Source organism: Neolamprologus multifasciatus, chromosome 20, assembly GCF_963576455.1.
Source record: "Neolamprologus multifasciatus chromosome 20, fNeoMul1.2, whole genome shotgun sequence".
Taxonomy (NCBI): Eukaryota; Metazoa; Chordata; class Actinopteri; order Cichliformes; family Cichlidae; genus Neolamprologus; species Neolamprologus multifasciatus.
Window position 1 is genome coordinate 7,286,849 of NC_140458.1, and position 26,757 is coordinate 7,313,605.

General features: G+C 40.8%; 1 protein-coding gene across 4 annotated transcripts in view; it reads left to right on the forward strand.

Annotated features, from left to right (window-relative positions):
* The first annotated feature begins 122 nt into the window (after window positions 1-122).
* Window positions 123-26,757, forward strand: part of magi3a (membrane associated guanylate kinase, WW and PDZ domain containing 3a) — a 113,144-nt gene continuing 86,509 nt past the window's right edge. For all 4 annotated transcript variants that reach the window (XM_085144755.1, XM_085144757.1, XM_085144758.1 and 1 more), the window contains exon 1: window positions 123-1,404. In XM_085144755.1, the coding sequence (XP_085000881.1) occupies window positions 1,098-1,404 (307 nt within the window). In that variant the 5' untranslated portion in view covers window positions 123-1,097. The remainder of the gene's footprint in view (window positions 1,405-26,757) is intronic.

Consider the following 26,757-nt stretch of genomic DNA (forward strand, 5'->3'; position numbering starts at 1 on the left):
GACTGAGAACACTCACAGAACTCCCACCCTTTGCCATTCACCATTGGCGTAATATACGCGCTTTGGGAACGCCTCCCACATCTCCGATTGGACAGAACTGCCTGCCGTCATAAAAGCAACACGGAAAACGATTAAAAAAAAGTTATGGAGCGAAGCCTAATCGGATCACGTCTGTTGCATGCTGCTGCATAGTTTTCAGAATAAAAAAAATCAACTGTGCCTCTGGAAAAAACAGGAGAGAGCGCAGAGCGCGTGACGAGGCGCAACGGGCAGAGTTTCGGTGTTTTGAAAGGATCAGATAACCGATAACCGCTGAGTTCGGGGGAGGACCAGGTGTGTTTTCCCGTTTCTAAGGACTGCCTTGCTGATGTCACCATGGAGGAGTGCTGGCGAGTAGGACAGGTGCGCAGGGTGAAGTTGCCTCAGTGGGTTCGCATTAGGAACTGTCAGTGACAGAGGAGTTTTTCAGCAGCTGATGAACCTCGTATAAACCCTTTTTTTTCACGTTTTCCTGTATTTTATTTTATTTTATTTAAATAAACTATTTCCGTCAGTGTTGTCAAATGTGCTGGCGTTTCCTGAAGTCCAGAGTGGGATATATGCTATTTTTCCCACGCTTTTCTGACAGGCACTGGTGCGCGCAAACTGCTGGACTCACCGGTTCCGTCCTGCTCTGTAACAAAAATCGGGGTGTAACAGTGCGGGGGAAGCTACTGTTGGTTATTAACCGCACATTGCTGTGAACTGGGGTGTGGGATCGAGACGCCCCAGCATCAGAATCAGCACTTTACGCTTCAATGCGACACTGACGCAGCTGGTCTCACATTCCAGTCGCGGACAGGTGATGCTCGGATAAGTCAATGGAAGGATATTTGATTCTCAGGAGCAGCTGAGCAAAAAACAAGCAAACAAACAAACAAAAAAACAAGAGTTGTTTTCCTCGAGATGGAATACACCACAAGGCAGCAGCATCATTAACTTCTCTAATCGGGCAATGATTTTTCCGTGCGTCATTGCGTCTTAGGTTTTGAAGCGGTTGTTGCTTTGAAGGACAATCGTTCTTGGACTTCCCTATAGGTTTTCAACATCTACCAACAATGTCCAAGACACTGAAAAAGAAGAAGCACTGGTCAAGTAAAGTGCAGGAGTGCACCGTCTCGTGGGGAGGTTCCGGGGAGCTGGTCACTGTAGCGGAGGTGCGAGGTGGCGCTGAGCTGGGAGAGTTCCCCTATCTTGGACACATAGTGTCGGAGGCGTTGGTGTGTCACGCCGGGAGGCTTCCCAGCAGTGGGGACGTTCTGCTGGAGGTTAATGGCACTCCCGTGAGCGGACTCACAAACCGAGACACGCTGGCTGTCATCCGCCACTTTCGGGAGCCAGTCCGCCTGAAGACTGTGAAACCAGGTGTGTGTCCAATGTTATTTTAAATCACTATGACATCCTTACATACGAAAATAAACCTGACACGTGTTTTTTAAAATAATTCCCCCCTGAAAATGAGAACCTGAAAATAAGAACTGTGGACTGGTGTGACTGAGATGAGGAGGTATCCTGTGTTAAAGTGTGTGTGTGTGCGTTTGGTTTATATTTGGAAGCAGACTTGCAGGTCAGCCTTGTATTTTCAGTTGGCCTAAGCATATCTAAATTGTCAATCAGCATACTTCACATTCTTTCATTCATTCATGTGGTGACTCATATTTACACAACCCCCCTTACTGGAGTAAAATCCTGCCAGACAGCATTTGTAAAGGGCATGCTGTGTTTCACCATGCTTCCTCATCTTCTCCACATCTGCATGGTTCAAAGATAAGACACGAACCCCCATTAAGGTTACAGGCCTCTGCATGAACTCGCATAATACGCATAATCTTCATTTTATCACTGTACAAGTGTCACATCTACACTCGTGAGCTTGTGTGTTCCATATTAAGAGACTCATAATTCATTGCATGAAGGTAAATATACACTGTTATTCAAATATTTGATATATTATGTTCAGTAGATCTGCTCATAGTGCACTTATTGGCTCTGTCTTTGTTGTTATCTTACTTTCTAGCGGTAGTTTATAATTCTTCCTGTCCTGCACATACATGCTTAATCAATGCCACTGTATTATATGTGTAAAAACATACTGGATACAAACTAGCCAACTGAAGGTGTGTAAATGGAGGCATAATAGTGGCAAGGGATTTGTTAATGGTTACATTGCCCGGTTAGACTATGTCATTTCGCTTGCATTGTAAATGTGAGAATAAGTCTAATTGGATCAATTACACACATGCACCTACTTTAGTTTCCAGAATGCTGCACACACACTCGACTATATTTACTTTGTAGTTGGTTTCTATTACAATACATAAGTATCAATTCTAATATTATTGGATGTACTGGTGAGACATGTATGTGTGTGTGTGTGTGTGTATATATATATATATATATATATATATATATATATATATATATATATATATATATATATATATATATATAATTTATTGCATTACGTCAGTTCTCAACACCTACACTGTTGCAAGCATTTCTTATTGACCTTGTGTTACGTAATGCATTTTAAGTGATGTTCAAGCTGCACTTGCTCATCTCTTGGCTGCTTACCATCAGTTCCTCTGTTCCCCATGGGACCTCAATGTGTGTTTAGATCTCTGTCCCCTCATCCATGATTAATTCATGCATCATCCATTATTGATGGCCGCTGCCTGCCAGGATGACTAGTGGCTGATGACCAGATCATATGTTAGCTGACTGGCATTCTTGTAAACTTGCATTCTCATGAGATTGCAAAGTTAGGAGAGGAGAAATGCAAGTACAAAGCTGTGGATCATGTGGTTGTTTAGGTTAGGTTTTGTCCCCTTCAGTGAAAAAAATGTTATAGTACATTATTGCATGTTTACCTTGTGCTTGCAGAGCAAACAGTAAAAGAAGTTAGAAAAGGAATAATTTTTCAGGTGTCTACTTGATGGAAATTTTCCATCTTTTCTTGTTGCCTAGTTTGTCTTCACCTTATCTTCACCCCACAGCCGATTATGGCTTATCGTTACACTTTGCTATTTCCCATCACCTCTGATATTTTACCATATCTAATCTTTTATGTTCATTCTCACTTTTGCCTTGATACTTTTCTTCCTAATCTTCTTGCATCTATGCGCTCCTCTTACTACTACTAATTTAACAATCTTGCATTGCCCTTCTACTGGATCATATTAATGTTACCTTTCTGCCACGACAGTTTTGCAGCTTTAAAATCAAATAACATTTTTGTTTTTTCATCAAAGCTGAGAGTTGTTGATGTTTCGCCCCTGCCATCAAGACAGAAAACAGAAGTTTGTCTCTAGTGGTCCTCTGGCTCCTGCCCAGCCAATGCACTCAATATGCAGCTCCCATCCTGAGAGCTGAGCAAGGCAGTAACCTTGAGGGGACGATTGAGAGTAGGAAGGTAGTGACGGCCGTTACCTGTCGCAGTTTAGAGACTTGTGAGTGGGCGGGTCATTGATTAATGCTGTAAACAGACGTAGATCTGCTTGTTTTTGCCTCATGGAGCTTAATGGATGGGCCATTTACCTCCCAGGTCCTGAAGCACCTTAGTTACAAATCAAGTCTGTAACTGAAGTTGTAAAAAAACAAAAAAAAAAAGGCTCTTGGAAATTTTTCTGTCTCCTTTTTTTTAAAGTCTCACAGATGGATAATGATAATGATAAGACCAATGTTCACTTTTTACAGTGTCATGAAATTCTGTCTAAGGAAAGCACGTGGAAACCTTTCTGGAGGCGAGATTTAGATTTTCACATTTCAAAGTGTTAATTGTTTTCTCAGTTAACACATTTCTCTTTTAGACTTAGAAAGTCTTATGATAAATGTGGTGTTAAAATGTACCCGCATATAAGTAATCCAAGTATAACATTACAATAAAGCGGGGGATGTTTCTGCTGGACCTTTAATAAAGGTGTTAATAAAGGAAACAGAAATTAAGTCTTTTATTTTTCATGATTTTGAATATTTTTCCTTGTTCATACAACAGATGAATTAAGCTTCAGCTAGGTATCTTGAGATGCCACATGAGCCTTTTTATTGCAGAGAAGCGTTTTTTTTAAAAAATTTCTTCATGTAAATCAAAAACACCGGTGATCTAGTCTGTTTGTTTGTTTGTGTGGGTGTGTGTGGGTGTGGGTTGGGAGGAAGGAAGTATTCAAAATATGTAATTCAGTGCAAACACACTCCACTTAATAATACGGTAGTGGTGATGTAAAATGAGTTTCCTCACGCTTGCCTATCTAAAGTACCTCGGGTATCTTGCTTGAGGATTTGAACACTAAAGGAATTCGCAGGCAGAATTTAGAAGCTGTTTTTCATGTAAAAGTCCTTTTTAATGCATGTAACCCCCATTTTAACTAATGAGCCAAAAAAGAATCCTGAAGACATTGCCATGAGCAATCCTGTAACAATAAACTTCAATAATAAAGTAGGAGATAATTTCAGTGAATTTTATTCCACCTGTTAGGCCTTTTCCTTAGATCTTCTTACGCTGTCATAAATCACTAACCTGTGATGCTCGGTGCTTTCCAGGAGTGAGTTAATATGATGAAATGCTTTACTTTCCATTCTTAATTTGCTTTGACGACTACCTGAAAATGTGCCTCCATGCGTGTAGTTGATGCTATGGCTTTTGCAGAGCAAATGTCGAATTCAGCACCTTTACTAAGTGCACCTTATGTTTAGCGCTGCAACCAATAATTATGTTCATGAGTCAAGGTGTTATTTTTCGGCCTGTGATTATTTCTATAAACTAACTGTGATGTCTTTTAAATGTGCCGTTTGATCAAAGGGACAGTTTGAAATATTCGAAAGATTTTCAGTTTTCTGTTATGACACAGAAAAGAACCAAATCCTCAAATCTTAGAAGCTCATAATGTTTGGTGTTTTGTCTGTTAAAGTTATTATTAGTGTAATTCCAGCTGTTTCCATCTATTTAATGGCTTTGTAGATTGTCTTACTGTAAGACAGTCTTGACTATTTTAAATGTTCCTGATTTTGGAATCCATTGCCGAATCACTGGAGGTTTTCTAGTTGTCTTTTTTTACATTACATTGTTGAAAACTGGATTTCTTTACCAACGTTAGCCTAACTTGGTAATTTGCTCTTTTTTTATGTCTAAATTAGAGACTCTCCCTTTCTTTTCTTTTTTGTCTCACCGGTGTAAAATCGAGTTTCACATCTCACACGTGTGCCATCAGGAGCACAGCGGAGCATTAAGCGCACAGTTTGTGTTAATGTGATTCCCTCACAGGTTCAGTCAGAGCTTCGACTAAGCTGCTCTAACCCAGCTGAGACGAGCTGTCAGCGTGTGTCTGGTTCCGTGGCTCCTTCTCCCCATGGTAAATGTAACTTCGGTTCCAGTTGCTGCTTTTTTTTTTTTCCTGTGCGTCTACTGTGAAGCCCAGGTTTGTCCTAGAATTTACCTTGGAAAGAAGGTGAAAGTTTTTGCATACCCAGATACTTTTAAGTGTATTAGATTTCTCTTTACAATCTGAGTGCCATAAAACACAGTCAGTGTTACAAGTGCAAAAGGAACTTTATTGGTACCCTTAGTTTCTGTGGTCTCTGCTTCATTGGGTTTTTTTCTATGCTTGTTTAAGTGTACGCATCTTTACATTTAAGTCACATCCACCCACCATGGCCTCCTACTGGCTGGAATCCCAGCTCATTCCCCAATCCAAACTTCTGCACCTTTTGCCTTTACAGCAATCAGTGACATGGGATGATGGTTTGCTCAACTCCCCAGATGACAGCACTTGCCGTTAATGAAGAATATGTCTTCCTCTTCTTTTCCTCCCTCCATCCCTTAGTAGCGAAGCCCCTTCAGTTATTAGTGAAGCCCTCTCCTTCAGTAGCTCCTCCTAAGCACAACTCTGCACTATCTCACAGTCTCCTTGTTCACTTTTGCCTACATCATCTTGCATTTCTCTCCTCCTCCGTTCAATGTTAAGGGAAAACAAAAAAGACAGAACAGGGACAGTGTAGGTTTGCATAGTAGGACTTATTTCAATTCTTTGATTTCTGCATAATTTTAAAATCTTCACTAGACCACTAGAGACAATCTTCAACAGATGTCAGATCTCTCCCCCGAGAAGTTTAGCAAACTGGGATTCGACTTCATTCTACTTTGCCAGTGCTGTTCGTAGAGCTGCATTGCAGTAATGAACTGGCCAGCAACAAAGATAGCATCTTCATATGAGCCATACCTTTCATTGGCAGGCGCCACAACTTGGCAGGCATGTTCAAAGGCAGTGGAGATGAGTGTGTGTGCTGATTCACCAAGACTGCCTCTTTCTACTCACTGAGTGGTCATGCTGCGATGTCAGCAGCAGCAGTGTCTCCAGGTTACTGCTGGTGGAAACCGGCAGTGAAGAAACGGACAAACTTGCACGTTTTTTCCTTTAAGACTCGTTGCCTCCTTTACTCAACTTGACTCTTCCTTGGGTTTTTTTTTGCAACAGTGAGGCATCTCTACCTTTTTAGCCCCATTTCCTATTAGATGAGGTCAGGATCTAAACTGTCCATGTATTTGTTATGACAACCTGTTTTGCTGCACTACTTGAATGAAGCTTTGACATTTTTTAACACTTATTTGCACCGAGAAAGTCAAATCATCCAAGATATTTTTCACTGTGAATGTACGATTCTGTCTGGGGGGGTTTTGTGTCCTCTGAGAAAGATATAGAGATATAGAGAAGGCATCTACTAATGAAATATAGTTAAGCAAAAATTGTGAGACATTAAAAGCAGTTACAGACTGCACCAAAGCATTCATTCATTTTTACAAGAACTCTTTTCACAAAACATTAAGCTTGTGTGTTTTTATTAATTCATTAATGAGTGACTTCTTGCATAACTTTGGTGAGGCAGTTTGTGTGGTAACAGCTAACTGTTTCTCTCTCGTCACCAGTTAACAATATCATTGTTTTGCCACGCTGAGCACTGCTACCAGCTTAACGATAAGAAGTGTTTGTGCCTCCTGTATCGGAAAATAACAGCAGGAGGTAGCAGGGCTGGAGTGAGCTGCTGCCACACAGTAAGTGGCTATGAAGACGATGTGCTTTTAGCAGAAATGCAGCGCCATCTGACTCTCATATGTTCAAGGACAGACTGGCCATAGACCGATTAACTTAAGAAAAGGTCCCTTTTATCCAACTGTAAGCTGCAACTAAGGACGTTGTTTAAAAGCAGAAATAGAACCAGGCTGTTATGAATCAATATGCAGGTGCTGATGTGGATTGAGGAATATAGGGAGGTAAATCATCTGATAGTTGATTGTGCATCTGGAGGAAACTTGGTTCAATCACTGCTGTCTGTGGAGAGCCTATTTGGGGACTTTGCTTCTGGCTGGGTCCGTACGAACCATCCCCGCGGTGTTACAGCAGAGGCAATAATGCGAACAGAGAGAAGAGGCAGCTGGCGTGTCGCTCATTGGAAATTTCTCTGAGAAGGATTTTCTTTTGAAGGAGCTATTGGATTTAAACAGGGGAGGGGAAAAAATGATGAACAGGTGTTGAGAAAAGAAAACGGGGTCAAAGATGGAGGCGCGCAGACAATAGGAAGGAGCATGAAAGTAAGACTGAGCGAGAATAGCAGGAGAAGAAATGGAGGATTTGACAGGGAGGAACAGGTCGAATAAGATGAGAAAGAGCAATTGTCTCGGGACTGAAAACGATTATGTTACCATTAATCACAATAATGGTATTGATCCCTGCTTTGACTGTCTGAAATGATTCTGCTTGCTGTTCGTCTAGGCAGCTCGTACTATTTTAAACACACTGCACGGTCAGGATTTCCAATTATGTCTGCAAGTAACCAGCTTATGTGCGCTGAATGCATATACGTCTGGAAGCGTGCATTATAATGAAAAATTAAGGCACCTTTGAATTGGTGTCCACCTTTGGTCGCTTTTTCAAACCAAATGCAATCATAGAGAAAGACTGCTGCCAGAGCCTCTCCTCTGCAGTTTTTCTCTTATTTATTGGTACATCTTGTCAGTGATACTGAAGGAAAGCATGGTAGCAGTGATATTTAGACTATATTGGATTTATTCTTTCATTGATCTCAGGAGTTTGTTTTGAAGTGTAATGACAAGAATAGGATGAATTGCCTGTCTGTGTAATGTGGACGGCTGCATGTTTCTGTTTCTCCAGGTGGGATCTTTTTTTACACTTTGGATAATAAATCAGTGGAGAAGACTCAGTCTCAGAGCTGGTTGGCTGTAGTACTTTAGATTTTGGCCATGAGCCCACATTGGTGGGCCTTTGTCAATACTCATTCTGCAAGCACAGCCCACTCAGCTGTTTAGTCGTGGTACTCCACCTCAAAGAATCAATTTTGAGCCCATTCTGCTTGTGCCCATGACAACATCTCATATCAAACGGATATAAAGCCCACCGCCCTTTTCACACACCTTCAAACTACCTACCTACTCAGCCAGCTGCTCTCAGGACTGCGGTACGGCTGATGTTTGTGCTAAACCTCTGCATGACATTTGGGCGAGTCAGTTTTTCATGTCTTATCATGAGGCTTCCTCATTTCTTCTTCTGTTCTTTTTTTTGGGGGGGGGTTTTATTCTTCATCCTTTTGAAGAATAAAAAAAACCAGCTACCATGTGTTTCTCTTAGAACACGGATAAGCTTTATTAATAGATAAATTAAACATGCATTAGTAGTTAGGCTTACTCATCTTGAGGAGTCTTTAGCTGCTTTCAAACTAAACAGTTCAAAAAGGCCCAGACATTTATGTGTTCACGGATCTGAAAAGAATTTAAAACAATTTTAAGAGCCACAAATTGTTTGCAGGAAAGAGAACCGAAAATGAATTTTCTCTAACTGTTACTAGAATTATGAAGAAACTTCTTGCGTTATTGTAAAGATGCTTTTGCTCTGGAGTGGGAGAGGAGAGGTGGCTGTTTTCTCATCCTCTTATGTTAATAATGCATTGTATGCTCTCCTTTCGCTATCCCTGGTGAGATTTCATGTTCTTTGGAGATGAAGTTCCCAGACTGTCCCCATTAGAATTCATAGGTGTTGGGATCTCAGGCCAGCCAATTTAGCTTGCATTGCATCGTAGCTGCCTTAACAGGTTATTGATCGGGGCCAATCTCTTCCCTGTTAAGGCAGCTAACGCATCCGTGGCCAATGCGTCTGCCCAAGGCTCTGACCTTTATGAAAAGTTGAGGACACCAGAAGGGCGCTGTGCTCAGTATATTTAACTTGCAGCACTATCATGATGTTTTGCCTTTGCACAGAGTACTTGCGAGCTAACAGTGACCGGTGATTACATCTGCTTTGACAGTCTGCCTTCTCACTATTTATTCTGCTCATGAGGACGTTTTCTTATTGTCTTCTAATAAGCAAATGTAGCTCACGAATCACAGAATCATTCTTGTCCATGAATTAGGGCTGGGCGATATGGCCTAAAATCCATATCGCGATATAATTTGAAGCACGTGCGGTAACGATATATATCGCGATATATTCTTTTCTTCTGTATAACATATTTTCCACACTATAAAGCACACTTAAAATCCTTTAATTTTCTCAAAAATCGAGAGTGTGCCTCATGTATGAATTCTGGTTGTGCTTACTGACCTCGGACCGATTTGGACGTGCTGAAATCTGTTAAAAATGTTTTAGTACAACTTTGGTAAGCCGCACTGCTTGATGGATTGTCAGAGCATTACGGCTGCCGTAGTGAGGAGCTTCGCGGAGTAATCTGGGTCCAAAAGTCAAAGGGTCCCAAAGTCAAACAAACACTGAGCTAAAAACGGTCTAAATTATTTCATCTTTAATAAAATCATCAGCGTTGCTGCTTTACCAGGTGTAACAATTAAGTTTAACATCCAGCCATCCATGAAAACAGGATTTATTAAATTTAACGGAGTTACAAGTTAACAGGAAGTTAGCTTGCTAGTTTCCACCTAAACATGACATACCATGTTGTGACTGAGAGGTTTTTGAAACTAATTTAAACGTACAGCTCTGCTACCACTTCCAACATAAATGAAGACAGAAAACGAAACAGCAGTGGCGTTTGCAGGGTTACTGAAGTTGGACTACCTGGTATATAATGTTGTGCTACGTGATTGCTAGCAACACAGCTATGTTAGCATAACATTAGCACAGTGAAGCTGGAGGATGAAGCCAACTCTTTTTCCACTCGATAAAGGTTAACGTGAGGGATTCTGGTGGTCAGGGACAAATGCAATCGCATAGCAGGATGCTATACATGGGCCAAACTTCAGTCAGGAGAACAACTGAGATTATTCATCCACAGTACAAGGTTAGTTATTAATATACTGCAACAACATGGGAATAGAACAGCTGCGAGAGAATTCAACATTAATTAATCAATGTTATGGAAGTGGAGGAAGCGCAGTTCTTGGCTTTCCCCATATTTCCAAAGTGCTTCATCTCTTTGCTATGACTGTCGGCATAATTTGCAGATGATAATGGTTTTAGCCGCTGCGATGCTTTCGACCAAAACAGGCGCAACTTGATGACATCATCAACATGCGGTAGAGCGGTATAGTCAATCTCTATCGTTGGCCAAATTTATATCGTTTCTATCGTATATCGTTTATATCGCCCGCCCCTACCATGAACCAAGAAGAGGACCTACACTCTCTCTGTGTTTGAGAGGTTTTTTTTTAAAGCTCAAGCACAAACACAAATACACCCCCCCTTCCCAACGATACACACATTCACTCTCTTTGGCAGCTGCGTGCCGTCACTGTTCTTCAACCAAATAGACTCAAGGGATCACATGCACATAACTCATTGTTTAAAGTAAGCAGAAGTACGTGTCTCTCTGCAATCCTGACATTGTAGTGATGGTTACAGTCACTCAAGACAATAGTTAGTCAGTTGTTTTTTGTTTTTTTTTTTTTTTTTTTTTTATGTGTTGCTCAAGCTCTCAAAGAGACATTGCTTAAAAAAGTCCAGTTTTTCCAGTTTAAGAAGTTAGTTCTGCTATAGTTTGTAAAATAGCACATACTCACTTTAGGGCATCACTAGTTCTGTATATTTCCCACCATGCACTTGCAACTTTAATCTGCCACTGTCCAAATAACCTCTGGGTATTTGTATTTCCTGTCCTTGTTATCACCTTCTGTAGTATTTAGTTTTCACTGTGTTCCCTGGCATATTACATTTGTTGAGATTACAGACACTGGTTTTGGCTCTGTTAGCTGTCAGTTTTCCAGGGTACGTTTAAGCAGCTGCTCGGTCAGTGCTATTTGTTCAGTCATCCCATCCAATCACAGGAAAGTATTTTACTCCAGCAGAACATGTCTCAAAACAAACAAGACTCCTGAGCGATGTTGAGTTACTACAGTTTTATTAGACGATGAATCCAAAGTAATTGAAACATTCCTTGATCTGTTCAATTTCTTTCAGTCATTTTTGTCAATTTGTGTCCTGGAGGAGGAGTTGATTGATTCTTGGCAAATGTTGATCATGTGCGGATTCTCTGAATTTGTTGGGCACAGTGAGAAGTGCTGCAAAGTTCCACCAGTGTATTGTTACCAACAGGTGCTTGTTCTGGCAAACATTTTTGCAAAGCTTCTGTGGCACTTTTACTTCAAGATGACAGTTTCTTCCTTTACTTAAATCTCAGCTCCTTTGCTTATGTTTTTTCTGTTTATGACTGATACAACACTAGATATTGCTTCTCTCCTTGGATTGGATCCCACATTTAACCAATTTCAGTTGCACAGAGGAGGACTTAATCTTCTTTTATTACTATAGCGTATCAGCATCAAGGATCAGTCGAGGCTCATAATTTAAATGCCTGTCATCATATTTCTAGTGTTTGTTCCGTAAATGAAGTGCTTTCAAGGCACTGCAGCCATGAAGTGTCATAACTCATTGTGATTCGAGTCAAGTTATCACACTGAAAAGTCTCAGAAAATCACACTCAAGTGGATGTAGTCATTGCATGCATTGTCTCTGGTGAATCCATTCACTAAAAAGGAATGTAGCCCAACTGGTGTCACTGTGATGTGGATCACAATTTGTATTTTCTTTCTCATGTTTATAAAAAGTCAGTTTCTGGGAAAAGAAAACTGCAATGATTTGATATGAGCAGACTTTTTGGACATAATCTTAAGTAACTGTATACCACAGCCTAATAATGGAAAGCATGAATCTCATGCTGACAGAGTTGCTAAGTGAGCAAAATGGGTTCTTGGCTGAAGAAAAAAGTGAAATCATGAGCAAAGAACTTGTTCTTAAAGGGTCCAAAATTTGGCTCTGGAAAAAGAAGTTGCTGTAAGCTAGTCTGGGGAGGGCCAGTGGTCACTCTCGTCTGGCTTTCATGATATCAGACTTCCTTTGGATTGGTCCAAGGCCTAGCAGAGCTGTTATGTAGTGGCATTGCTGCTGTCTCTGTGCCCAGACTGCCTGAAAGCCCATGTGTCAAGGGGCTCCTTAGGATCTGGCAGAGAAGCACAGCTCACACTGATTCAACACTTCTGTTGACAGGCTGTACAGCCAGGTGGAGAAGTAAACACACATGCATACACTGGCAGGGGTAGTCAACACATACACATACTAAAAGTACACGCACAGATGCACAAATGATAGATGAAGTTCAGATTCTTCTTAAAAGACACCCATCCGTTTGTTGAACTCCATGACCCCAACCCCCTCCACCCCCCAACAGCAGAGTAGCATGAAATGGCTCCAGCCTTTGGAGTGAAGAGCAATTGTTCCCGTTGTCTTAAAAGCAGGTCTCTTGTTTTCAGCTTTGTGATCACAATGTGCTGAATCACATGAGATGTGTGATTTATGCTAATCTCAAATCTTTGAGCTTAATTTGCAAATATTACTATTCGCTGTGAAATGGAGGAGGGGTTACCTCGCTCAGAATAAAACATGGTTTAAAAAAATTCACAACAAAGAGTGATATACTACAGAAAGAACCCAGAAAGAGCTTTAGTTATACTGTAAAGATATCATCGTATAATCGACCTTATATGATTCAGCAATTCCCTTTCCTTCATTAGCTTAGAAAAGCATATCTCTTGCCTCATTATATCTGGTCATTAATTCATTACCATCATCGATTTGTTGTGTTTTTACAACATGCCCCTTTTCCTAAGGGGACCATTTACCATGTCCTCAAAGTTAAGTATGCTAAATTACAGTTCCATGCAAAACATCTTTCAAATATGTACAGGAAATATTTGCAAACATACAGGTAAATACATTATTTACATAAAAAAAAAAAAAAGAATTTGTACAATTTTAATATTTAACAAAAATGTGACCACTATTCTTCAACACAGAACTGTGAACTCTCGGTCTTCAGAAATAGTTCTTCACTGCATCAGTAGTGTCAAGGTCAGGGCTCTGGGGAGGCCAATCTTTGACCAGTAGTGTTCCATTGTTTTTCTATTTAGGTATACTTTTACCACATTGGCAGTGTGTTTGGGATCATTGTCACGCTCATAAATGAGGCTGTTTTCATCCCCAACACCACAGGTTGAAACCATGACAGAAACACCACCGTGTTTCGCAGATGGTTGTAGACACTCACAGCTATCTCTCATGTGGTCTTCTCTGTGCATACTCACCACAATTTGAACTAGAAATTTAAAACTCGAGCTTTCAGCTAGTAACTCTTGATGAATAAGATGTGCAAAAATATTATTTCATCTCAAACTGTTATTTTTGGATTTTTAAAAAAAAATAGATTCAACTAAATAAATGATGTGTTTGTGTGACAGACGGTAGGAACAAAGCGCTTACAGATACAATTATAAATTATTTATTTTCTATGTTACAACACTGGTTCATCCCTGGTGCTTTTTTATGCTTGAATGATTCATAGTTCAGTGTAAGTGGCTTAATAAACAAAATCCTCTAAAAACGGTCCGATTAATGGCCGGGTACAATGTCTGGATTTAAAATGAACAAAAAAGATAATATCCAAAGAAGAATGTTGAAAAACCTCCAGAAAGCACAGACAATTATTCCCCAAGACCACTTTAAAAATGACAAAATATGGTCCTTGAAGCAAAACATAAAATAAAACAAATAAATGAGGATTGACTCAAGATTTTAGCACAGCACCATAACCAACAAATATGCATTCAGTAAAAAAAATGTCACAAAATACAGATGTCAGCATATGAAAACCAAACAAAACTCAAAGAACTCTAAGAAATATGGCAACATGTGTTACTTGAATGGCTGCTGGAACGATTAGGGCTCAGTTTGAGTTCTTTCTCATACAAAGACTCACACGGGGTTTATGTGACTTTAATACTGCTGTGGCTTTTTTAGTGATGCAGTTGATGACTTACTTACCCTTACTGTGAGTTACACATGCACTGAATGTCAGGTAGATGTGAAGGATTCCTCTGTGACCATGAGACCACACACTGACTTACAGGAAGTTTACATCACTCATGCTCTCATGTAGCTGCTTATGGTGGTGGATGATCATGCAGTGGTTCACCACAGCCTTTAAACTCCAACACACGAGTGTTGAAGACTGCAGTTGTTTTCCCATGTTTGCTAATGTTGTCAAGGCATATTAGTCACTGGAGGCAGTTTTTCTATATGCCAAGCAAACTCGTTTTTGTTATTATTTTTCACTTTGAGTTTGTTATTCATTTATTTGTAATATATTTAAAGCTATGTATTTATGATGTGGCACTGAAGGTAAAAGCAGTTTGCCTTTCAAAAGCTCCTTATTGATTTGTTCAAGGACTCTTCAATATTTTAGCTCTGAGTCAGCGACCGAAAAAGTGTCTTGATAAGTTGCACAATGTTGTCTAAAAATCAAAAATACACGTTTGTTGTCTTGCATTTTTCCGCTTAACCTTCTTGAATATGGTAAAAATAATTCAGCATTTATAAAGAAGATGAACTACTACTACTATAATTGGTAAGTTTAAGCAAACTTTATATCCTATGCAGGTTTATTTCACAGAAAAAGGGAATCTAGACAAAGAGGGAAATCCAACAAGCCTATAGAAGAGCTACAGTTTGTAAGAACCAGTCAAAGCGAATGATTCAAACCATGAAAAATCATCAGTATTATCCTTAAATGGTGTATTTAGAACAGTTGAACCTCAAGTCTATGCAGGTCCTTGATACCTGTGTTTTCTCTTCCATCTCAGCCCTTCTGTTCTCTTAGTGCTCTGTTTGTTCCAGCCATCTGTTTATTTACACTGATTTATTGTCTGTTTTTATCTCCGCGCTACAGCGAGTGCCGCTGCCACGATATGCAAATATATGAGCAGCTTTGTCTGCAGCAAATAACAGCATGATCCCAAGTTTGAACTGATGATCAGGAGTTATAACAAGGCTTAGAAAACAGCATGATGGTCTTTAAATGACATTGCTGCGGATGGAAAAAAGCTTTTAAAGGGTTGCGTTTGAAGTTTATGGTTTCTAGATTGTTATTTACCTGCTGCACCCGCAATAATCCTCAGCCCTTTATCTACCTTAGAAAGAGAAACACATTTGGCACTCGTCCCCTGTAGGTTTGCTGCTGAGCAGCTTGACAAATTAAACTGAATGAGAGTGAATCACCACAAACACATAGGACAAAATAGTTAGACACATACATGTACTCTAACGATTCCCCAAAAGCCTGCTGTTACTCAGCTAATGATCCTGCTCGGTCCCCAAGTCATTTCTATTACTGGGATATGCTTTATTCATCCATCATTGGCTGCTTGGTGATGCAGGGTGGCAGGGTGCATAAGTGGCCCCGCACTTCCTTTCTCTCAGCCCTCTGTCAAAATCACCTCCACCCCCATCCTCCCTTTTATCTCCTCTGTCCTTCTGTTTTCCTCTTGCTCATCTATGGATGGTTTATGTGGGAGACTGGCTAAAGTAGAGCAGGCTTTATTCTCTCCTTCTGTGTGGGTTATAGTACTTGCCTCAAAAGGGACAGGGTTTGCTGATGTGAAGGGGAGCAATTCCCCAAATGGAGTGCACATAAATGTTCACTGAACACACATGACTCAATTTTTGGCTTTCGGTGTGAAATTAACCAAAGGTTTGTCCCGGATTTGGAAGCAGCAACTCTCAACGTGAAAGCCGGTACACAAAGTCATTTGGCTAATAGATAGCAGGTTCAAGTTCACTTTGCTGTGCTTCAGTTTACCCTGTCGGTCTCACGTAAAACCATCAGTGCCTTCCCTTTGTCTCTAGAGGGAGCCTTGCCAGTTATCCATGAATGTAAAACTAGCCACACTTGTTTGTTGGTTTCGGGGGAGTTTCTAAGCAGTATTGTATTTCAAACTGGAGCCTGTTTTTCCACATTGAAGAATGATGATGTGTGTCATTGCTGAGAGTCACGCTGCCGGTTTAGCAGAAGTTAAAGTTGGAGATAATCATCTTAACTCTGTTGTTTCTGCCACTTGATTGGCATAAGTGAATTTTTGCTGTCCTTTACAACCACGGTTATATAACCACCATTATAAAGGATGAAGGTTTGAAGTTGTGGTGTCTCACTGTGAACCCGTATCACATACACGAGCTAACATCCAAGCCTTGGAAATGGGGATAGAGAGTATTTTCTTTCCCTCTTTAAAGATTTAAAGCGAGAGGTTCACCATAAAGGGTTTAGAGTGACACAGAGACCGACATTCTCCTTTTAACTGTGTCCATCTGAGGACAGGTGAAGCAAGTTGTGCCATCGTGTAATTGCGGTGTAACACTATGCTTGATCTGTTTGTTTTTTTGTTTTTGTTTTTTTTTAGTGGAATCTCAAAGAAGAAACAAAGAAAGGTGTTGTTGGCCACATTTGAGTACGTGTTTAAGAATAAGGGAACAGGAGAAAGAGGTTTGCCCAGTCTCTCTGGGAAAAAGCTCTGACTTCCTTTCTTCACTGCAACGGTAGGCGTGTACGCACATACATGCTTGCCGCAGTGTGAAATAATATTCTGTCAAACATACAAGCCTAAAGCTCTGTTGTGTGTTTGTGACTAGTTGTCAGGCTTGCGTTTTCTTTCTGCATCTCTTTGATCTGCTTCAATCCAGTATTTTTTTTGGCTCTGTTTCTTTATTAATTCTGCACCAAGGTGTGTCATGTAGTCTATTTTGAGCCTTCCCTGCCAATCCGGTGGAATCAAAGGCCATTTGATCCTATGTTAATAATATATTTTCTTCGTGATAGGCCTGTTAGTTTCTCTGCTTCAGTTATGATGAATCGTCAGTGCTGGCAAGTCACTCATAAACAAAGCTGCGAAGGCAATAGAAAAAATGTACGCGAGATGCAATATGGTATTAATTCTGCTCTAAGACAGTAATGTTTGCCTTTGTGTTTGGTTGGTAGGAACATGGATGAGGACTGTGGAAGTGCATGAGAAATGAATGCTTTTTGGTAGAAAGGGGTGCCTCGGGAAACTCTGTAATGAGGAAGAAAAGGCATTTGACATTTTCTGTCGCAGGCTACAGGCTGTTTCACTTCAGAACAGAAGAAGAATAATGGGGGGGGGGGGGAGCGAAAGGAGGAAACGGTGAGGAGGTTTAGAATAAGAGATCAGGAAGAAAGACTACAGGAAAGAAAAAGAGAAGGATTAGGAGGGGGAGAAGTCTAGAGCTAAGTCCTACGCCCCATCTGGAAGGAGATCAGCCATGCTGTCTGGTAGTTGGGGGGGAGGTTTATATTAAGCCATACGCAGCTCCACTGAATTACAGCAAATTGCAGATAATGGCTAGTCAGAAATGTCACAACAATCATGTGTTGATTAGCGCCACTTCAGATACTCGGGAGTGTCTGTCTCTTCTTGGGCCATTAAGCTGGAGAGCAATAGTTAGTGGACTCTGAACTTCAGCGTACTGTACTGGTGTATAGTTTGCACACACAGATAAACAAGTTGTTAGTAATACATTCACATTAACTGGCTCCATTTTTAACGTGGGAATAGAAAATTAGTTTCTTGCAGCGTAGCGTGGTAGCATTTGATGGCTTTTTCTTTATCAAATTATCTATTTATTTTTTTTTGTGTGTGTGTATCTGTGTCTATAGTATGCCTTAGTATGCATGTTTCTGTGTATAAGTGGGTGGGTGCATTCCAATGTTTGTGTTTCTGTCTCTTATCAAAGTCCAGATGTTGAGTTAATTCCAACCAGTCCTCTGTAGATTACTTCATTACACCCTGCTTGTTTCTCTCTGCCATTCATCTCTTGGTGTATTTTTTTTGAGAATCACTAGGAGAAGATATTAAATTAAGTTGCTTTTAAAAGAAATAGTTGACTGAGGCATTTGAGTCATGAATGCATATTTACCTTTGGACTACTTGGACTTACTCGCACTCATGTTTTGGAGCGTGAAAGCATGGTCTGTGTAAATATTCCAGTACAAATCTAAACTGAAACCAAGCTCAAGTGTTTGCTTATCGGTGACAGCTCACAGCTACAGTGTTATTTTAACATTTCAAACATTCCATCCACTTCCAACTCTTAAGGCAGAAACAGAAAGAAGACACATGTTTTTCTCTAAGCCACTCTCACTATTTCAAACAATTTTTTTTGAGGAAATTCTCTTAATAACTTAGACTTGAAGTCTGTGCATTGGTTGGTGGACAGCCATACTCACATTTGGTATGGATGTCAATAATGTGGGATTAGTAGAGACCAGCACAGCATGAGAGTAGCATGTGATTGTAAAGCACATCTTATATTTAATGTTTCTGCCAATCACGAGAGATTACCTCTAACCGTTGAGCATGAGTTAGTCATGCGATGGTTTAACTCACATACCGTACGCTGGTCTGACGGTCACATGCTAGACATCGGGCTAGACTTGCTGCCAATGTGTGGTGAAAAAACAGTGGCAGTACTCTCAAACATCACTGCACAGTAGCATTAATAGAACAAGAGTCTGTTTGAAAACCATCCAAGTTATACAAAATCCCACCGGTGCAATGAACCTGTTTGTTTGATGTGGCTATGCTTTGAAATGACTCATAAGAGAATTTGTCTCATGAGCTGTTTTTGCCAAAAATGCTGAAGTAAATAGTTGAAAAGAACTTTTCAGTGCAATTTTTAGAGAGAAAGCTGGGCAGAGAGCAGCAGGCTTTTTAATAAAATCTGCCCTGCATGGAAGGTATCAGTGTGACAGACCTTTCATCCTTACAAATATCCTCGTGTTTTTGGCTACGTCCACACAAGCCCGGATAGATTTGAAAATGGCGTTTTCGGCTGAAAACGCTTTCATGTCCACACTAGTGTTTTCAGTCGTTTTCACATTGTTGTGCGTTCACATTGAAACGGCCGAAAACACTTACGTTCCAGTACTGCGCGTGCGTGAAACGCAAGAAGATTTGGCCTGCCTCATTTCTGTCTGCCGTTTATTTACTTTTCGGCTCTTTGAAGCGTCGCGGCAAAATGTCGACTAACAATGAGGTGGAGTTGTTGCTGCGAGTAACACAAAAGTATAAAGTTGCAAAAGCAAGTCAGGAGACGGACACTATCTCTACTTTTAAGATTAGGCTTAAAACTTTCCTTTTTGCTAAAGCATATAGTTAGGGCTGGACCAGGTGACCCTGAATCCTCCCTTAGTTATGCTGCAATAGACGTAGACTGCCGGGGGATTCCCATGATGCATTGAGTTTTTCCTTTCCAGTCACCTTTCTCGCTCACTATGTATTAACAGACCTCTCTGTATTGAATCATATCTGTTATTAACCTCTGTCTCTCTTCCACAGCATGTCTTTTATCCTGTCTTCCTTCTCTCACCCCAACCGGTCGCAGCAGATGGCCGCCCCTCCCTGAGCCTGGTTCTGCCGGAGGTTTCTTCCTGTTAAAAGGGAGTTTTTCCTTCCCACTGTCGCCAAAGTGCTTGCTCATAGGGGGTCATATGATTGTTGGGTTTTTCTCTGTATCTATGAAGTGCCTTGAGGCGACTTTTGTTGTGATTTGGTGCTATATAAATAAAATTGAATTGAATTGAATTCAAAAGCGAGTCAGAATTGAAGATTTTGAAGTAAAGTTATCTGAAGCATGTACAAACTGATATTAATCTTTAATAGGGCTGTCAAAATTGAGCGCAAAGAAAACAACTGCGGTGTAATGCCCTCCACTATCTTTTTTTTAATTGGTCACGTGACTGCATCATATGACTAACATGCGTCATCTTTTTCAAAAGTCTCCGTTTTCGCTGTCAACACTGCGACGCATAAGCACCGTCTTCAAATGTATGCGTTTTCGAGAGCGTTTTTAAAACGCTTCGTTTTTCTTCAGGAAAAACGCCGTCTCAGTGTGGACGGGAGGCGTTTTCAAACGAAAATGCCTTAGTGTGGATGTAGCCTTAGACAGTATTGGGTACTGGCCACAGAACAATGAGATTCTTGCACGTTTGCACTCCGCTCTGCTCTGTTGACTATGCAACCCAAGAGGAGTGACTCACATGTAGTGACAACCAGTCACCATCACTGCCTTTGGGCCAAGAACTCTTCACTCAGTCAAAGTTGCACAGTTTGTTATGCTCAGGGGTGATATTACACAACCTAAGGAAATATCGCTCTTGAGAAAGGGAGGGGACTGAGGGTGGGCTAGTGGAGTCTATTGTTCTCTTGATCCATGTTCAGACTTCAGGGAGGGAGGAAGCACTTTGGCGCAAACGATGTGTGTTTTTGTGTGTGTGTGTCTGTGGAGGGCTGGCTCGGTTAGGTGAAGTTTAGGGCTGTGACTGGTGCTGTGCGTGCCTGGCCAAGGCTCGTCTTGGGGGTCAGGAAGAACAACAGAGGAGTGTTACACTGCACGCTGCTGAAACCCAGCTGGGGCAGTACTTAACCCGCATGCACATACACGCCATCGAGACAAGCATACTGCTTTGTAGTTCAGTGAGCACAGTGCCAAGTCATTGTTAAGTGAACTATGGATTAACGTATGCATGTGTATTGGAGGAAAGGGCGTACACATGTGCTAGTTTGTTGTGACTATTTGTTAGGAGCAGCCGCTCCTGTAAGCAGATTTATCCACGTGTTTCACGTATGAAGCCTTTGTGTGAACCGAAGCATGAATTGTGCGTGCATTCTGTCTTTGTGTCTCTCGTGCTTCATTTGGCCCCTTAGATTTTACCTAATAAATCCCAGTGGCAGTTTACTGATGTAGAACAATTAAATGAAGGAGTCTGGCATATTTTCGCTGTAGTCTTACAATAACAGGTGTGTGTCCAGCTCTGTGTACAAGTGTGCTGATTAGATCTGGCCTCTATCACGCACGCTCGGAAGCAGCTGTAGTGAGACAAAGAATTGTCTCTGGATTCTCGCAGATCTGCCAGGCCGTTTCTGCTCCAAGGCCTGCTGATTTCAAGGCTTTTTTCCACGCATGCCTCAGTGCTGCCTCACTCCCTGTTTCCTGACGTGCTTCTCTGAACATGGGTTAAAAGTGAATGTGGAGCTGTGAATCTGAAATTGGTATCCTCACAGGGCTTTATCTGCAATGCTCAGAACTTGTATAAGAAAAATTTTTGATTTGTCACACTAAACTGTGCCATTTCTAAGTTTGTCTGTCTTGCTGTGTATTTTGTCCACTGGCTGGTCGTTGCCTGTTTGAATATATAGAATTTGCAGCAATGTGTGCTGTTCTCTTGCAGTATTGATCAGTGCTCTTAATTACTGACTAGCACTGCAGTCCTCTGCTGTGCTTAAAATAAACCCAATGTTTACACCAAAAATATAACCCAACACTGACCCTAGTGCAATCATATCATCCTGTGATGTAACACAGCTGAGGGCATACATAGTAATCATAATGTTCTCCTTTTACTAAAGATCAGTTTTTCCTTTGCTCTGCAGTCTTATTTTGCACTTCTTCTATTCACTTTCTCACATTCTTCTTACTCTTCTTAGTTAAAATATTCAGAAACACTGGATATTTTAGAATCATAAAAGCTCCCGTCTTCCATCAAGCTTCTGTCAGTGTGTGTACGCAACCACTCTGATATCTTTATCTACCTCTGCCCAGAGCTTCCCAAAGCTGTCAGCCCCCCAGCTCAGCCGTCCTCCTCTTTGTCCTCCTACCGCACAGTGAGACAGAAACAAACAAGTATGAAGTCTTCGCTTGAGCTTCTTTTCAAAACTTGTTTAAAGTTTGAATACTAACTTTGTGGAATCTGAACTCTGAGAGAAATGATCAGTGAGAGAGGCAGTGGACATTCCTGTAAGTGCATGCCTCTAAACAATAGTACTTTGTGTTTGTCTGATCTACACTGTGCACTCCAGGTAAAACTGAACAAAAGTCAACTGCTTGACACCATTTAATCACAAAAACAGGGAATGCTTATTTTCCAATTATTTTCATTTTATGTTTTTGTATTGGTCAAAGGTCCTGTATTTGCTAAGTAGCCACTATAAGTCAATTTGACTTTAATTATTTAAAAGTTGAAATATTCCATCTGTCTTCACAGTGAGCCCTTAAAATATTCAAAAATTTAAGTGCTGTAGGGAATGTGCAGCAGTAGGCCATTGATTAGGAACAAGAAGCAACTTCTCCTTACTGCTGATTTGTTATAATTCATGCAAATGAAGAGGAGGGAAAACACAGCTAAACTGATTTCATTCTTCATTTTGTTGGATAGGGCACATCTACATCTACAATGCTAACAGAATATGAGTTACAGCAGAAATGTGTTTTACATTAGAAAGTATAACTTTATCATTTAGAACACTTCAGTCTGAATACTGTAAGTATGGAGGGAAAACACAATGTAAACAGTTTTTTAATTAGTTTTTGCATTTGTGTTCTACACAATAAAGAGTTCATAAACTGTTTGTTTCACATTTAAAGTGTTAGCTACAAAGGTAGTTTTGATTTTTAGTGCTTTTTCAGTTTATTGCAATGGCCAAGAATGTCTTTGCAAGCTTTACTCTTTTGCCAACAAAATAGAAACACAATTAAAAAAAAAAACAACTCTTTTGCTAGAATAAGCACCTCTGCTAAGATGTTCGATTCAAAGTCTGAACCTCACTGAGTTATTCCAAGACACAGTTATCAGACTTGCGAAAGCAGTGCAATAAAGTTTACATATCTCGTCCAGGAGCAACATATTTTCAGCATTTGTGAAAAGTGATAAACATAAAGAAACAGGTTTAAATATATATCCTACATCTACTGACCACTGGCCTTCTGTATGGGATCAGATGTACTCATTTCACACAAGTATTACCAACACAAGCAGTAATCTTCCACTCCTCATCCCCTGGTACAGTTTTGCAATCCTAAACTCTCGAGCAGTTCTCTTGGCAACGGGTTTTTGTGACCTTGTGAGGATTGGCATCGACTACTTGAATAATGCCATCTGCAGATGAAAGAAATCCGCAGGGGTATCAAACATCAGGCCCAAAGGCCAGAATTGGCCCAGCAAAGGGTGCAGTCTAGCCCACTGGAAGGTTTTGAAAAATGTGAAAGAGGGCTTAAGTTATTAGACTTTCAAGTCGAAGTTTTGTTACTTCTTTTTTTTTTCCTTTGACTAAAAAAATTTCAGTTTTTTTTTTTTTTTTTTTTTTTTTTTAAAACAAGAAGTCCACATAAAAAAAACATTTTCTGTTTTGTTACTAAAGGATAGTCAGTGAGCTACATCTATTGGAACTTTTGAAAGATTCCTTTAGTTTACTTCATGTAGAAGAACCGAGACATACTGTTGAAATTGCACATCACATACATTAAGATATCTCAAGGATTAGATGTGTAGTTAAACTTCTTTACACTGACAGAAAGGGTAGTTTCACTGGTCTGGGCCACTTAAGATGTGTTTGAGGCCTACGATGTAAAGTGTTTGGTCTATAGATACCAGGGTAGCTTTGTTCAGCGCTAATGTGGTTTTTTAAAAAATTCTATACTTCCTTTTTTTGCTTGAAATTGTTTCAGCTTAAAAACATTTAAACTGCTTCAAGAGTCTTTAGATGCAGTCTGTGTATATTCAAGAAAACTGTAAGGCTACAAGGTGAGGAGTGAAGGAAAATCTCCATTACGTAGATATCCATCATCACCGCCCTTCTCAGATGGGGCTATCAGGCTTACATCTCCACCACATTAAGGTCACCATGCTCCAACCTTAAGATCTGAAGGTGTCAGGTCACAAACTGCAATCTGTGGTACAATCATCTGCTCTTTTCCCACCATGCAGTTTGGCTCAGAGGCAGCTTTTATTACCACAACAGCCTCTTGTTGCTCAGAAGAGTTTACCACACAAGCAGAGACTGGGTGGGAAAGGGTATGAAAAATGATCTAAGAGGATAGAAATAGAGGAAGGAAGAGAAGAAAAGAGGATAAAGTGGCAGATAGGATAAGAAAGAATATGAGATGCACTGAATAAGGGTGTGAGACTCTAGAGGAGAGTGCAGGCAGTAAAAAATGAGAGGGATTTGGAACTGACTGATACAGTTCCTGATCTTGTCAATTAGGATTCATTTTATTTTATTCCTATGCACTCGGAAACCACGGACAGCAGATGGGCAATCCATACATTCTAATAAACTGGCAACATAGACATAATGCACAGAAACTACAGCGACATCCCTCTGCAGAATATGCAGATCAAATCACAGCCCTGCTGATGGGAAGGACCAGAGCATTTGTATGTCAGCGTGAGGAGATGGCGAGCACCCTCATCCCTATTTATCTTCTCCTTTCCTCTGTACCATGTTATTTATGAACAGTGCTATCTGTGGCAACGCCATTGTGCCCTCCCTACTCCCCTCTGCCCTGCGTAGGGATGATGTATTCTGCTGCTGGTACATTAATGACGAAAAACAATCCATTGCACTTAGAAAGGGGCACTTTAAATCCCAATCTGAAACCTCCTAACCATAGTATATATTGATCTGTCTAGAGACCTTCAAGTTCTACATCACTAGGCAACACAGTATGTCTTGAAGACAGAGTACTATGCTAGTGTTAGATGCTTAGCAAGCCTGATTACCTCTGATTCACTCTGTAGGATGCCAGCGACCTCTGACATAAAGCCAGAGTCATGAAGAACCCTCTTACACCATTTGGAACAGATGGCGTTGCCCCCACAGACCCCTTATGTTAATATCACGGAGGTAGTCTGGGATCAAATGAGATGGGCGACACAGGAGACAAGTTGTTTCGCAAAGGGGCCAAATGTTTGAAAGGCACAGAAAGCTTTCAAGGTTTGATAAACCAAATGTTGTTGAGGTTTTTGTTCTTTTGTCAAGAAGAAACTTTTCATGGCGCATGTTGTAAAGCAGGTCGCCAGTCTGGCCCTGCGACAGACTGGCGACCTGTCCAGGGTGTACCCCGCCTCTCGCCCTATGACAGCTGGGATAGGCTCCAGCGCCCCCCGCGACCCTGAAAAGGATAAGCGGAAGCGAATGGATGGATGGATGGATGGATGTTGTAAAGCAACCAAATTTTAATGCCAAACACATTTGCATTGTACTATACACCAATCAATTAATCATTTCATGTAAAAATAAATGCTGGGGGGTTTATTCTTGCTTTTGTTTTTCCATTTCCCCCCCCCCCACCCCCCTTGCCTTGTTGCTGTTTTCCACATCATCTGTCATCCACAAGCTCTAGCTGCGGGGGTGTGGGGTCTGCGCCAGTGTCACAAGGCATAAGGGCATATGTCCTACTCATGATCCCTTTATGTAAGGGGCTTTATTTGGGAGGAAGTGCTTGGTTACGGTTGGGTCATAAGCTGAGGCTAATTGGCAGCAGGCATCCGGGACCCTTTAGGACAAAGAAAAGACTACACTACACTAACAGAAAAGTTGGCATGACTAGATGTTGCCTGGATGGTTGAAATATAAGAGGTGGCTTAGGGACTGTGGCTACGGCACTGAGTGTATCACAGATGTGAGGAGTAGGGAGGTGGGTGTAGGGGGAACAGGGAAGAGGAGAAGGGAGAGGCGCAGATGCAGAGTGTAGCTAACAAAGGTTGCCATGACACTGGTTGATAACACCACCAGCCTGTTGCTTTTGTGAGTGTGCACAGACTAATGTTTTATTAAAGCATAAATGTAAACTGTTTCTCTAAAGCTACAAAGATATGGTTAAAGATGAAATCATTCTCATATCAAGTAATAGTTTAGTTGATGTAGAGCTTTTGGGGGGTGAAATTGCATAGTCTGAAATGTTGGTGAATTACTGGTGTGGATGATACCTTTTAAATGTCAGCCTGTTAAAGAGAATTAATCATGTGGTTAGCTGATAAATGCTATTTCAGAAATCACTAAACCACTAACAATGGTAAATGCAGTTTAAACATTTTGTCATTAAACATTTGGGAAGGATTACTTATCTCGCATAATGCCTCTGTCGTGCAGACACGTCAAGTCCCGGCTGGCTAATAATGCCTGTTAGATTGATGTCTTCAGGCCTCAGCCGGTGAAGTGTGAGGACAAAAGATTTGTCAAACGTGTCTGCGTGTGGTTAAAAGAACAGTCGGTACCAAGTGACGAGTCGTGAAAAAAAATTCCTCACTGGATTTCGTTTGGATTAGGCCAATTTTCTACAAGACATCAGTAATCCCTGGAGTCGGTAAGCCTTTTTCCAGGGTGCAGAGACACAATCTGGTCAACATCATAAACCATCTGTGACTCTGCATCATCAATGGTCTGCGCCAACATGATGCACACGCTGTCAGCGAGAACAGACGTGAATGGGGCAGACTTTACAACATACGCGGCTTGCTCTTTTTTTATGTTGCGCACGTATTTTGCTATTCAATTTCCTATTGCCCTTAGGGGTGAGTATGAGGGAT